Source organism: Pteronotus mesoamericanus, unplaced genomic scaffold (assembly GCF_021234165.1).
Source record: "Pteronotus mesoamericanus isolate MK-2021 breed Mesoamerican mustached bat unplaced genomic scaffold, CSHL_Meso_final scaffold_85, whole genome shotgun sequence".
Lineage (NCBI taxonomy): Eukaryota > Metazoa > Chordata > Mammalia > Chiroptera > Mormoopidae > Pteronotus > Pteronotus mesoamericanus.
In genome coordinates this window covers 39,334,433-39,349,383 of record NW_026555329.1, presented here as the reverse complement: position 1 = coordinate 39,349,383, position 14,951 = coordinate 39,334,433, and the positions used below count along the sequence as shown (strand labels likewise).

General features: G+C 36.8%; 1 protein-coding gene across 1 annotated transcript in view; it reads right to left on the bottom strand.

Annotated features, from left to right (window-relative positions):
- PRKAR2B (protein kinase cAMP-dependent type II regulatory subunit beta) overlaps positions 1–14,951 on the bottom strand; it is a 108,025-nt gene that overhangs the window by 12,447 nt on the left and 80,627 nt on the right. Inside the window, exons 4-6 of the mRNA XM_054564372.1 lie at positions 13,752–13,835; positions 4,909–5,015; positions 1,624–1,777 (exon numbers count right to left, since the gene is read on the bottom strand). Of these exons, the coding sequence (XP_054420347.1) occupies positions 1,624–1,777; positions 4,909–5,015; positions 13,752–13,835 (345 nt within the window). The remainder of the gene's footprint in view (positions 1–1,623; positions 1,778–4,908; positions 5,016–13,751; positions 13,836–14,951) is intronic.

The following is a 14,951-nucleotide window of genomic DNA, read 5'->3' as shown; positions in this document are numbered from 1 at the left end:
TTTCAGTAATTACCTCTCTGAATCATAAGCATGGTCACGTTGATCAGTTATTTCTCCTAAGGTTATCAGGCAACCCCATTCAGAAGATTAACTTTTTAAATGATATCTTAAGGAACAGGTCATGACAGACTCTAGCTTTACCCACCACTATGATGCCAAGCAAACACTTCCTATGGCCCAAGTCTGCTCTTGATTTGGAATTTTTACTGTGCTGGCTTTGGATAGTCAAATCTTTGACAGCACTTAAAACACTCCAGGTAATGAGTTATCCTTCACCAGAATCAATTCTGATTTTTCTTCTACAACTTAAAAAGTAACTAATTTTTAATAAGTAGACAGTAACTGCCTGGTTCTATTAAGAAGAAATGTACACTGTCTTATTTCGATGATCAAGTCATATTTTTTATCAGCTGAATCCACTTTGTAGTCAAATGTGGAGTCCTGAATGAATAATGTGTAACTTTTGTAAAGCTACAGTCCTTAGAAATGAAATTAGCACACTTCCTATCAACTTAATCTTTCCACCTTCCACAAAGGATTTGAGAGAAATAACCTGATAAATGCATGTCAAAACTATAGAGTGTACTATTTTCAACAATTTAAAAAGAAAATACAAATAGTGTGAACATTCCCTTAAATCAGTGCTGCTGAAAGCGTGTTTCGGGTCCCAGACCACACTGGTGTTTCCTGGGAGCTTATGAGAAATACAGAGTTTCAGGCTCATCCCAGACCCACTGAATCAGAATCTGCATTTTAACTAATTTCCAATGTGATCTGTACAAGCACCAGCTTAAACACAGTCTTCCAGAATCACCTTTACTAGTGGCTGCTACTCTGCGTCCTGATACCGTCTATGGAAAGAATCTCCCTTCCCCCCTTACCCAAATGTCTGTAACCCAACTTTTAGGTCTTGTAGAAATACTGCCATTAAGAAATTTATTTTGAAAGCCCAGGTGCCACCCCAGGAGAGTCTGGTTAAATTTGTCAGCGGTGGGGCCTAGTAAGCAAGAGGATTTTTTTAACACACACCCTCCCCCACACCCCCCGCCTCCGTGTAATTCTGATGTGCGTCCAGGTGAGAGCCCCAGGCACCAAGTGTTTTTTCTCTACACAGCTGCTATTCAGTGCAGAGTTGTCACCAGTCAGTTTACACCCAACCAAAATCAGTGTGTAGTGTTTCCTTACATTCCAGTGTGCATTACAATCGCTTGGCAGGCTTGCTCCAGAGTTTCTGATTCAGTGGGCCCAAATCAGTATGCGGGGACCCAGATACAGATGCTCCTGGTTAGGGGACCACACTTTGGGAGCCACTTTGGTGGTTTACTGTGTGGCTGTTTGTTTAAGGGTGAGTGAAGAAAGAGGACCATTTTGAATCGAGTGTCCTTCCCAGGGCCAGCACATTTAGCACCTGACTTGACTAGGGAAAAGGACATGAAGATTTCACTCAGCACAGTCTTAATGCTCAACATTTCAGCATCCAGTAGTTGCTTAATAAAATCCCCTGGTGCTTGGTGATGATCACAAATAAATCCACCTATTAGAACTAAAATACTTCATCTACCTGGCTTTTGTCCATACTGCTTTTTACAAATAATACTCAGTTCAAAGAAATACTTCACTCACCAAACCCCACAGAGCACCAGGAGAGGTAGCGGTGATTGTAGCTGCTCTGGGTGTATTGTACATTAAGGCCAGTTCGCCAAAACTCCCACGATTATCATAGTTACCAACACATCTTCCAACACCGTCACATTTTACATAAATATCAAATGTTCCTCTGTTGGACACAGGAAAAATAAGAGGTAAAAGTAATTCAAGTAAAATCTTAGTACAATAAAATCTAATTTGGGAGAAAAGCCCTGTGCGACAAAATCTCACTCTGCGCTTCCCGTTCCCCTCTGATGGCAATAAGCAATAAAAGGGCATTAAGATGTTCCAGAGACACCACCTGATCCAGACAAGCATGAAAAGACCACCAATTTTACACTAGGGTGAGGACAATACATGTGCCTGCTGGGGAAAACAAGGCAAAACAAAAACTGGAGGTAATAAAATAAATTATAAAAACATAACTAAGAGCAACCAAGCAGTATATTCATAGACAACCATCTGCAGGAATGTATATGAAAACACTGACTGTAGTTATCTCTTGGCATGAGTACTGAAGGAATCCAGGGACATTCGCTATCTAACTAAAGAGTTTTTGTTTCTAAAATGAGTATTACTTTTAAGATCAGAAGAAAATAACTTTAAAATATAACTTTAAAATATATATATATAACTATTTAAAATATACATATCTAACAATTTAGTCAGCCTTCACTATTCAGTACTCATGAGGATCCTTCGCCAGCCCCTCCTTTAGATTATAAACTGTGGCCCACACAGTGGCTGCCTGTTTTTGTAAACAGTTTTACTAGAACACAAATACACTGGTTTATGCATAATCAATAGCTAATTTGTGCTGTGACAGCAGAGTTGAGTGGCCGAAACAGAGGCCACGTGGCCTGCAAAGCCTCAAATATTGACATCATTTGGCCCTTTTAGGTCAACCCCCAATCCAAGTAAAAAAAAGAGTGGTATAAATTCAGACTAAATATCTGATCCTGGTATTTTTATAGTTTTGTCTGTGCTTATCTTTTAATTGGAGGTTTTTTCTGAGGCAAATACAGCTCAGCCTGCATGCCACTGAACTACAAACTGTCCAGAGCCTACATTTTACAGGAAATACACCCTTCTTGAGGAGGACTGTCTCTCCGTGCACTGCAGGTTATCAGAGAGCATGGTTTCAAGGCTTGCTGAAGCACCCTGTGATGGCAAAAAGGATTAGTTCTTTGGCTTTATCTTATTGGCCAAACTTTAACAAAGACAAAAAAGGGAGTGCTTTTATTTAAAAATGTATTATGAATAGTAAAAACAATACAAGCAAAAAAACATGAAAATAGAGAAAAATATTAGTAAGGAAGAGAATTGGCTTTTAATAAAATTCACACATAGAATGGCTTTTCCAAGGATACCATCTAGAATTTTTTCATGAATAACTATTTTCCAAGCATAGATTAATTCTTTTTTATGTTATTTACACTTTTGCACTAAAACTAGTCCCTACATTTTCTACTTTGAGTAAGGTAAAATATACAACAAATGCGCTGATGAGAAGTAAAATGAGCTATAGTCCAGTTAAAAATCACATGAGTCTAAATCTGTTAAAATATTGTGTGCTGCTTTTTTATATAGATCGCTTCCCTGATACTATGAGGCCTTGGACATGGAAAGAACACAAACGGTGGCCAAGAGGCCTGCCTGTGGGGCTGGCTCTACACTGATCATCTGGGTAATCTTAACCCACTCACGTCACTTCTGTGTGCCTGAGAGTTTTCCCCTGTCAAATAGGTAATCAGGATCTACCTGAAAAGGATGTACTATATACAAATGCAGGGTAATTATTATGGTCAAAATACCTACTAAAAAAAGATTAAATCCTATGTGGTATTTGGGGTTCTCATATGCCCTTACAATTAAATACAATTAAAAAGCTGACTAAATTTCTGACATATTTCACCGATGGAAGTGGCTAATGATACCAAAGCCATGACTGCAATTTACCTATGAGATAACTGGTTCTGTTCTAAAATCAGAGTGCACCCTAGCCCTGGCACCTTGGCCAACAGCTCTGTAGGGTCACCAGGGCATCTGAGAGGAGGGAATGGAGGAATCTGTGGGAAAGCCTTGATTCAGAGAGCATACACTACTGATTTATGCAAGATGCCACCCACAGAGCCAAGATCAAGAAACAACGACGAAGCAGACAGATGGGGAGTAATTTTCCATAAGCCTTCTAGTTGAACACAGCTCTACCCAGAGAAGCAAATGTAATCCCATAAATCAGGTTAGGGATACCAACTGTTTCATAAATACTTCAACATCACTTTATAAAAGTGAAGTATTCAGTTCAGACTGCTCCCCTATTACAATTTTGGGACTCTTAATTATTGGTTAAAGTAATAGTCTTATTAGTCACTTAATAGTCACTTAAAACATTAAATCTTACCAAGCACAACTTGAAGTTCTCTGAAAATAAATTTTTTCAATGTAGATGCATGCCTCTTATTTTAATAAAATAATTTACAGAGTTTTTAAAAGGCCAACAAAATAATGCATAAACAACTTCTGGAAGGACACATAAACTACTTACTACTCTACTGACTACACGATGCTGAAGAAGTAGGCATGAGACTTTCTACCTTATGCCCCCTTTGATTTTTTAAACCATAAGCATGTTTTACTTTATAGTTTAAAAAAAAAAAAAAAAAAAAACCTTTTGCACTGGCTGGCATGGCTCAGTGGATTGAGTGCAAACCACGGGGTCACCGGTTCAATTCCCAGTCAGGGCACATGCCTGGGTTGCAGGCCACGTCCTCAGTGGGAGTATGTGAGAGGCAACCACACATTGGTGTTTCTCTCCCTCTCTTCCTCCCTCCATTCCCCTCTCTAAAAATAAATAAATAAAATCTTAAAAAAAACCTTTTAAAAAATGTAACAGATTGAGTTATATACTGTGATTCTATATCCCAGGTTCTGTATTATGCTTCTAATTCTTACTGTAATAGGCATCTACTACATACTAACTACCTGTCAAATAGAAGTTAAGAAATGAGAAGGTTCACAGTAAGTGACTGAGATGTATAGATTAAAATAACAAAAAATCATCAGTTCTTTTATAAACTGCCTCTCTTCAAGATCTAGCATGACTTCACTGCATGTATACACAGCAGGTTAGTGCCTATTATGTAGTAATAAAAGTAAAGAGGCATTAGCAACTATGTATTAATTTGGTATCATTATAAACATTGAAATTTTACCCAAAAGGTCTGTTACATTTTAGCGGTGAAGTTATGCAAAACTTACCTATCGATTACATAAAAGTTGTCACCATCATCACCTTGATCGATTACATGTTCCCCTTCTTTGACTAATTTTTCAAACATGGCATCTAATACTTGAGACATCTGCTCCTATTTTTTAAAAAGAAAATATATAAACTTTATGTTTAGCTAGAACATATTTTCTTAAGTAACCATAATTAGCTTTATATTTCTGTGAGCAAGTGCAAAGAAATGGAGTATCATCATGCTATTAAGTCTTATCAAAAAAATATATAGCAGTCTTTCTGACCACATAGTAATGAGATGATTATATATTTACTCTCATATTCAGTATCTAAGTGAAATTATAATTAGTCTATTTCAGAATATTTGCAATTATCACTTTATTTGCAAGGACCACTTTAATGTGAAAGAATTAACCATCAAACCACATATACCTTGTGAAATATAATCTTAACAACTGAAAGGACCAGGTTAAGTAAAGAACTGTTGCAAATATCATTTTAAAAATCTGTTTTTAAAACTTCCCTATATCAGTTATCACTAGAGTTTATATGGAGATTTCCTAAATACTTAGTGAATTTAAATCCTGACTCCAATCCTTTTTGGTTTAGCACAAAAAAAATAAAAAATAAAAAAATAAAGCAAAAGAAAAATTAAAAAATGACTGCGGCAAATATTCTATCACTGTTTTTCATCACTAAGGTTCTTTTCAGGAAGTAACCATTTACCTCCCAAGAGAAGGTTTACTAAAACCGGAAGCCATAAACATCAAATCTATTAAAAAACTCCTTAAAATATATAAAATTTTTTTCTGCTAACATGTAGTTAACAAGGCTTACAGATAAACTTCAGCCAGTGAGAATAAACTAAGAGGTGAAAGAAATCCTTCCTCAGAACACAAACAATTAAAAGGGCTTCAAATACACAAAACAAATGGACATAGAAAAATAGTATGATGTATAGTAATAGAAAAGTCAAAAGATTTAAGAGGGTTATTTGCTTTGCCACTTACTAGCTTGGAGTATTTTATCAAGTTACTCTCTATTGGTATTAAAAGGGTACAACACTAACTTGCCCAGGCCAAAATAAATTATCATTGTAAGTTAAGGAGCTGAAGATAGATTGGGGGAGGGGAAGATGCAAGTGGAGAACACAGACTGAAAAACAAGATGTTCTGTCCCTCCTGATATGGTTTGGTTGGGTGTCATTCTGTAAACCGAAAGGTAGATGGCTCGATCCTGGTTGGGCATACACCTGGGTTTGGTTTCAGATTTGGTCCCAGTAGGAGGTCAAGGTGCTTATGGAAGGCACTCAATAGATGTCTCTCTCTCTCACACTGATGTTTCCCTCTCTTTCTCCCCCACTTCCCCTCTCTCTAAAATCAAAAATAAAATTCTTTTAAAAAGATGCTCTGGATCAAAAACATGAAAAGAGCACATGTGACTTTTTGAGTATTTCATAGGAAATACGAAGATATGAATACACACAATACAGAGTATGGGAAGGGGAAATTGTTGAAGGTGAGATTTCTAGAGCACAAGTGAGTTACCACATTTTGTCATGTATAATGCATACCCACGTTTTTGTGCACATTGTACACAGGATTATTATGCCCATTAGTATACCCATGGTATGTATTCATTATACCCATGTATAATGCACATCCTTATTTTTCCCTCAAACATTTGGGGGAAAAAATGTGCACTCTATACGACAAAATATGGTAAATGGGAGGTGTCCAACACAATCACACACCAAAAACCCCACCCTAACATGACCTGTAAATGTGATCTGTAAAGCTTCCAGCAAAAAGAGAGAAGGAACTCTTAAAAATACAAAGAGATGTCCCACTTCTTTCAAAGTAAAGAGAAATACAAATTAAAATTGAAATGAGATACCATTTTCACCTGCCAGATTCAAAAAGATAAAAATGTTTAGAATAAGTGTTGGAGATGATGTGGGAAAGAGGTCTCCTGACACAGGCTGCTAATGGGAAGGTAAAGTAAAACAAACTAGAGAGTAATCTGTCAATATTTGATAAAGTTTCAAATACGCATGCTTTTCATCTCACTATCCTTTATCTTGTAAGTTATTCTATAGATATTTTTGAAATGACATGTGCATAGGCATTTTTCATTGCAGCATCATATAGCAAAATGAATGGAAACAAATTAATGTTTATCTACAGGGCTCTGGATAAACAAGTGTGATATTCTATACATTAGAAAGCTATGCAGCTATAAGAAACAATGTGATTATTGAAGACATCCATCTTTCCTTGGAGTAACTGAGAACACTCAAGGATAATCAGGAAATCTGAAAACCTGCCATAGGGGCGTTCACCGAACTGGGGACATTGAGGTGAGAGAAAAGAAGACCTGCGTGTGAACACATCTGCTGTCTTCCGTCATACTGAGGATGTCAGTGATCCTAGAGGCCACAACTAAGACTGCTGGGAAGAAGTTTCGTGGAGACTTTATTATAATGTAAAGACGTGCCCAAGAATGAGAGCTGTAAGTGGCACAAGATCCCCTGCAGAGAGAGAAGCTCCTTGTCACTCAAGGGAGTCTTCAAAGCTGGCTTTCCATCTTCGATGTGCTGTGAAAGAGCTCAGTGTTTCTCAAACTGTGTTTTGTGGAACCCAGGGCTTTCTGGAGGCGCCTCAGGTATTAATTCCGAAAATAGTTGATTTAATTGCATCCTTAAAGTATACTTTAGCCATTAAATACTGTAATGGACATCAAAATGCTTAGTTGCATTAAATATACAAAATTTTTATGAGGTGAAATTTCACACAACATAAAATGAAAAGTCATTTTAAAGTGAACAATTCAGTGGCCACAGAGTTGTACAACCATCACATCTATCTAGTTTCAAAAACGTTTTCATTGCCCTAAAAGGAAACCCTGTACCAATTAAGCAGTCATTTGCCATTCTCCCCTCCCACCAGACCCTGGCAACAATGATTCATTTCTCCTTTTTTTATGGAGTTACTTTTCTAGAAATTTCATATAATAGAGTCATACAGTATGTGGTCTTTTGTGTCTGGCTTATTTCGCTGAGCATATAAGGTTTTGGAGGTCCATCCCTGCCATAGCACTCCTTTTTAGGGATAAATACTATTCATTCCAAAATTTGCTTACCCATTCATCTGCCAATGCACACTGGGTTCGTAGTGAATAATGTGGCTATGAACATTTATATACGAGTATTTGAATATGTGTTTCAAATCTTTTGGTTCTATACCTAGTAGTAGAATTTGCTGAGTTATATGTTTAACTTTGGACAAACCACCAAGCTGTTCTCCACAGTGCCCGAACCATTTTACTTTCCTGCCAGAAATGTATTAGGGTTACAATTTTTCCATGCCCTCACACACACTTATTTTCCTCTTTTTTTTTTTATTGTAGCTACCCTATTGCAGGTGAAGAGGTTTTTGGTTTTGTTTTTAATCCTCACATGAGGATATGTTTATTGATTAGAGAGAGAGAGAAATATCCACTGGCTATCTCCAGTATGCGCCTGACCAGGGATCAAACCTGCAATTTAGCTATGTGCCCTGACAGGGAATCAAACCTGCAACCTTTTTAATGTACAGACGGTGCTCCAACCAACTGAGCCACCCAGCCAGAGCACAGGTGAAGTGGTTTTGATGCATGTCCCTAATGACTAACCATGCTGAAAAATTTTACATGTGCTTATTGGTTATTTGTCTATCTTTTTTTTTTTTAAGATTTTTATTTATTTACTTTTAGAGAGAGGGGAAGGGACAGAGAGAGAGGGAGAGAAACATCGATGTGTGGTTGCCTCTGTTATATATACAATTTTAAATCATATATTAGACAACAGCAAAATGTTAATGTTTTCATGATTTAGTTTTATAATACATTAACAACTTTAACTTTTACAAATAAATTAATAGTAATAAAAATAATTTTTAAAAAAATATTATGAAATCTCTGCATATATAGTGTTAAGTAAATAAAAGAGCTAGGCAAAACACTGTATGGAATTTGCTGCCAACATTTTTAAAAGGTTAATACATAGCACAATCCTGGAAAAAATACACATGGTAACTAGAGCTTGGCTCATGAGAAACTGGGTTGCTGGGAGAGAGGGATGAAAGAGACTTCCTTTCACTATTCTTCCGTTGTTTTAGAATTTTTACTTCTGTTCTTTTTGAATTTTTGTAAATTGTATATATGTACTGACTTACCACTGTTAATTAAAAAACCAAACTCTCCATTTATACAGAGAACATAATATTGCATCTTCGTGTGAGTTAAGAAAAACTTTTGTGGAGAACAATGGTGATGAGTTTTTAGGAAGTGGTTTTCATTCCTGCCCTGGGTCTCTGTGTGAACTCTGGCACCTATTTGTGAAACAGAAGCCAGGGCTGAAGATGATGCCAATGTGGCAGTAAAACAGTGCTTTCCTGATGTGGTGCTAATTGAACCCACAGGGGCCGTTTTACCCAAATGAGTTCATGAACCAGGCAACATATGGTCACCTATCAAAATTATGAAGTTTGATTAAATGGTTTACTAATATTTTGTTTTGCTTACTGTTTATATTTCAACTCCTTTAGGGCAAATGGAGGAGGAATATAAGCTTTATTGATTAGCTCTGGCTGCAAATGTCAAATGGAGAAAAAGATGAAAAACAGCGCTGTAGTAAATATTTTTGCTACCTTTGCATTAGCTGCATTTTAAAATATTATAATGTTTAAGAATTCATACATGGATATATTAAAAAGTAATTTCTGATACAATAGAAAATAATTATTTCTCCTAGAACTTCTCTATGTGACAGGTGTCTGTTCTAGTCAATCAAAATGTAATTTCCCCATAATTATTCACCGAGTGATAAGAACTTAGGAATATTCAATATGCAGGGGCTATCACAATGACTGACAACTACTATAGGAAAGCCACATCTCACATTCCTACAGAATGCAATTATGAGACTAAGCTCAGAGGTAAAAGGGCTCTGACTCACTGAAAAGTAACAATTTACCCTCTATCAATGAAAGCGCCTAGTATATAGCTTAGGAAAACTATTTCAGTTTGCCTCGTATTAGAAATACTTCAGAAGAAAAATGGCCTACTGAGTCGAGCATTAAAATATTCATGAAAAGATTCTCTTCAAAGAGATTAATAAATATAAATGTGCTAAATGTATGAATATACAGCACTCCAAGGAAAAACGTTGTGAGGCCTAGGAGGTGCAAATTTTCAAAATAAACAATGACTTCAGGAAATTCAAATGAGACAGTAGACACGAAGCCACGATTGTTCTTCTTAGTAATTACTGCTTCCTTTTCCTCTGTCAAGTTTTACCATTTCAGGAAAAGATACCACCTCCCAGTCATTCTGGATAGACACAGGGAGTCATCCTAGACTCTTTCTGTAGGGCTCCAATTCATTCAACTACCAGGTACTAACTTCTGCTAATCCTGAATATTCTGTGAAGCCATCCCTCTTCCCCCTTTGCTAGTTGGGCCCGTTTCTTTTCCCTGGATCGTGGATGGCACTGTTTCCTCACTGAGCTCCATTCCTCTGCGCTTGCCCTATCACTCTCCTGTCTTTAACTTGACCCTCTATGCTGCCAACACGGTGACCTTAGACACATCTGATTGTTACATTCTCTGCTTAAACTGATTCAGTTGTGCCTGCCTACAGTGTACAGTATGTGTCCCATGCAACAGCGAGGCATTCAGGAATGGACAGAGAATGCACATCTTAACTCCCACCGCTGGATGTCTTCCACTTTAGGCTGCAGTAATGACATTCTGTACTTTTTTTCAGCTGGCAGTTTCCTACTCACTTTCGTTGGTGGCCTCTCCAGTCTCCTGAGTCCGCAAGTGAGGCTATGAGACCCTCATCGTCTATTAGTGCCCTGACCATATTACAGCATTTATCATGTTTTACCCAATTGCTTTATGTTTTTTTTTGCATCCCTCAACAAATTTAAGTTCCAAGAGAACGATAACCATGTCAAAGTATTTTTGTGGCCTCCAACACTTTAGACAGGACTTGGAACACAGTGGGTAGTCAAGGAATTGAACTGAAAGAGCTGCTGCATAAGCAGATAGTAGGAGGTGAACATGTAATTCAATTTAAATGCATTTGGGTTATTGTAAAAATGTATACCATAAAAAATTAGATACTTGAAATCTAAGCTTAACGTAAAATCTTCAATCTGCCAAGTCTGAGGACAAATTTCTTATTACAAGTGGTAATTTGCTGAGAAAAATTAACTTTTATTTATTTATATTCTGCATCTTTCCTAGAAGGGAAAGTGAGATAGTGGGGAAATAAAGTCAAGATGGCCTGAGCTCAAACTCAATGAAAGAGCTCTTTGAAACAACTATGTAAATAACATTTGCTTCTTCCCTATAAAACATTCAAGAGTGATAATTCATGAATTTGCAGTTTCATGAACTAGCTTTTTCTTTGTTAAGAAAAAATATATATTGAAGACCTTTAAAATATATATTGAAGACCTTCAAAAAAGCAAGAGAAGTCTAAAACAAAATTCCTATATTTATGAAAATAATCAATTTAAGCAAAGATATTCCTTGCCAGAATAAAGTAGAAAAAGTTTTTTTAAATTATTTTAAATGCAACCAAAATATTCACAATGCTTTAAAAAAGTTAAAGTTGAAATGGCAAGAAAAATAAACAATTTAGAGTACAAAATAAAATAGGCAGAATCTCAGGAAAGTATAACTGGCAGCTGTTTCACCCATGCCTAATCATCACTTAGTGTATAAACACCAGGCTACCACTGTTTAGTCACTGTTGAAGCATTAAAATACTGGTTCAACTGCATAGGGAAATATGCAAACAAAATAATATATGATAGTACCCATATACTGAGCTAGAACATTTCCATGTCTAGCTCCACTCCTTGCTACTGAAAGTGGATTTTTGTAGGCAGGAGCATCAACATCACCTGGGAGCTTGTAAGAAAAGCAGGCTCTCAGGCTCCACTGCAGACCTATGGAACAAGAACCTGCATTTTTAACATCCTCTGATGAAATACAGGCATATTAAAGCTTGACAATCACTATTTTTGGTGACCTCTGAAATTCTCCAATGTAGAGTTCTAGTAGAAAAACAGAGAATTTCTTTGGTTGAAGCCTGTACCTAAGAGTAAAACTAAGGATTAATTAATTGTATAGCTGTCTTCTGTATGTATCTAGAGTAGTGAGAGTTATGGTAAATTCTAAATTAATTTAATTCCACTACCAAAATTATCATCTTACACACAAACACACACACAAACTTGTATCTTTACACTAATAATTTGGACTCATACTGGTGGGAGACCATGAGAGATCACATAGTTTAGTGTCTTCTTTTCACAGAATCATTACTATTCTAGATAAATGAGATTTGGGGTTATTAAGAAGCTCATCAAAATTTTACAAATTCACCCTGGCTGGTGTGGCTCAGTGGACTGAGTGCTGGCCTGCGAGCCAAAGGGTCACCAGTTTGATTCCCAGTCAGGGCATATGTCTGGATTGTAGGCCAGATCCCCAGTAGGGGGCACACAAGAGGCAACCACACACTGACTGCTTCTTTCCCTCTCTCTCTCCCTCCTTTCCCTTCTCTCTAAAAGTAAATAAATAAATAAATTTTAAAAACCCTACATATTTAAAAAACATTCACGAATTCTCATTAGTTTCTTACTCTACTATTTAAAACTACAAGGAAAATTTTCCATTTGTAAATTAAATTCTTAAATTTTGTATCTTAATTCCATTTCTTAGTCTTCCATTATTAGAGAGAGCCCCATTCTTTACAGCCCCTAATTTTGCCCACCCAAGGATAATTCTGGAGGACCTGGATCAAAATGGACAAAACCTGTAATGTGTGGTCCTAAAATAAGATCTCCAAAGTCACAAAATGTAACCCATGTTCCTAGAGAACATGATAACAACATAAATGGCATTAGAAACACAGGGGTTTTTAAAAATATTTCAGTTTGTGATAAGACCCAGTGTAGAAGACTTAGTATAATGCTTTATACTTTATATACTCTTTATAAAAATGGCCTTTTCAAGAAAACGTCAACTTAAAAAGCGTAGGTCTAGATTAAATGCTTTCTTCTCTAGGACATCAGTCTGAAAACTAAGACGCTGAGTGTGACCAAAAAAAAAAGCTGAGGTAAGTTACAAAAGTTAACTCAGTTTTCACATATGAACCATGGCAGCAGGGGTTCTTTCCCGAGACGGTACATCAATAGAAAAGCAAAAGCTGTGGTGATGGAAGCAGAACGGGGCAAAATCTGAGTGGCATGCTCACTCATACTGAGAGAGAGCGAGTATTCTAGAAATACCCCAAACCGAAGACTATAGATTTCAAAATCCATACAAAGAACAAAAAGTCCAACTACCTTTAAAGCCAAGTAAAATTTTACTTATAAAATATGTCTAAGAGTTACACATTAGAATATAGTTACTATTACCAGCTGGGGAGAGAGGCAATCCACCCTGGGTCCTGCGCACGGCTGCATGTCCCAGCCGGGTGTACAGAGAATGCAAGGTCCTAACCTCTCTTCAGCTGGGCCAATTCTCAGAGCTGTTTGTAGCTAGTAACTCTGAGGGATGAGACAATGTCTTCCCCCAGACAAACAGCAGGACTGCTTGCTCCTTGTTCTAACAGAAGTGGACCTCTCAAGCTCTGTACAAATATTCCTCCCCTATAATACAACCCTACCACACATGCAAGCACCCACAACAGGACTTTATATCATCTGGGTGATGTTAGCTTGTAAATAAAATGAAACCTACGACTGCACAGTTCTTCACACTAATACTGCAAAAATCATTTCTATTATTGAGATTTATCGTACCGGATCCAGGTTCTTAAACAGCAGGATGTCTTTGCAAGCCTCTTGCAATCGATTCCTTTGATCATCAGTTTTTGGATGTATAATCTAAAACAAACACCAAATAAACCAACAAACAATTAGTCTATTCTTATTTATAAGGGATAAAATTTCCTAGTAGTATGTTAGAAGGAAGAATTGTGAGCACTGAGATTTGCTCTAGGTGATTAAGATACCTAGCAGCCCACTAAGTAGGAGAAAATAATACAATTTGTCTCAGGGAGGGGATGCACATGATTAACACAGCACTTGAATGTTTTTCTTTTCTTTTTTAGTTTTTCAATTATACTTGACATTCAATATTAGAGTACATTAGTTTCAGGTATACAACACAGTGGTTAGACACTTACACAATTTATGAAGTGATTCCCCCAGTAAGTCTAGTACCTACCTGGTATCATACAGTTATTACAATATTATTGACTATATTCTCTAATGCTGTACGTTAGCACTCCCTGACTATTTTGTAACTACTAATTTGTACTTCTTAACCCTTTCACCTTTTTCATCTGGCCCTGCAACCCCTTGCTCATCTGACAACTATCAGTTTGTTCTCTGTATCTATGAGTCTTTGCCTGTTCTGTTCCTTCATTTACTTTGTTCTTTAGATTCCACATTTAAATGAAATCATATGGTATTTGTCTTTCTCTATCTGACTTATTTAGCACAATACCCTCTAGATCCTTCCATGTTGTTGCAAATGGTAAGATTTCTTTCTTTTTCATGGTCAAGTAATAGTCCACTGTCTAGACAGGGTGGGGGAAAAGTATGTTTACAGTTGTTTGTATGGAAAATAATATTTAATAAACAACAATACAAAATAAACTCTTGTGTTTCATGTACTCATTGTAAACCTAGCTCTTCCCCACCCTGTATGTCCCACAAATTCTTTATCCAATATTGATGGACACTTAGGTTGCTTACATATCTTGGGTATTTTAAATAATGCTACAGTGAACACAGGGATGCATATATTTTGGGATAGCACTTGAATGTTTTTGAAAGGAGTGTTTTCTCCCAGGTTAGCAAGTTACACTTTGTAAAGACACCCAAGCTCCCAGGTAATGGCAATATAGAACAGGACAACAGGTGACAACAGGAACACTAAAAATCTATAGACTCCCTTTATTCTGTTTAATACTCTTAATACTCAGGATGTAGCTC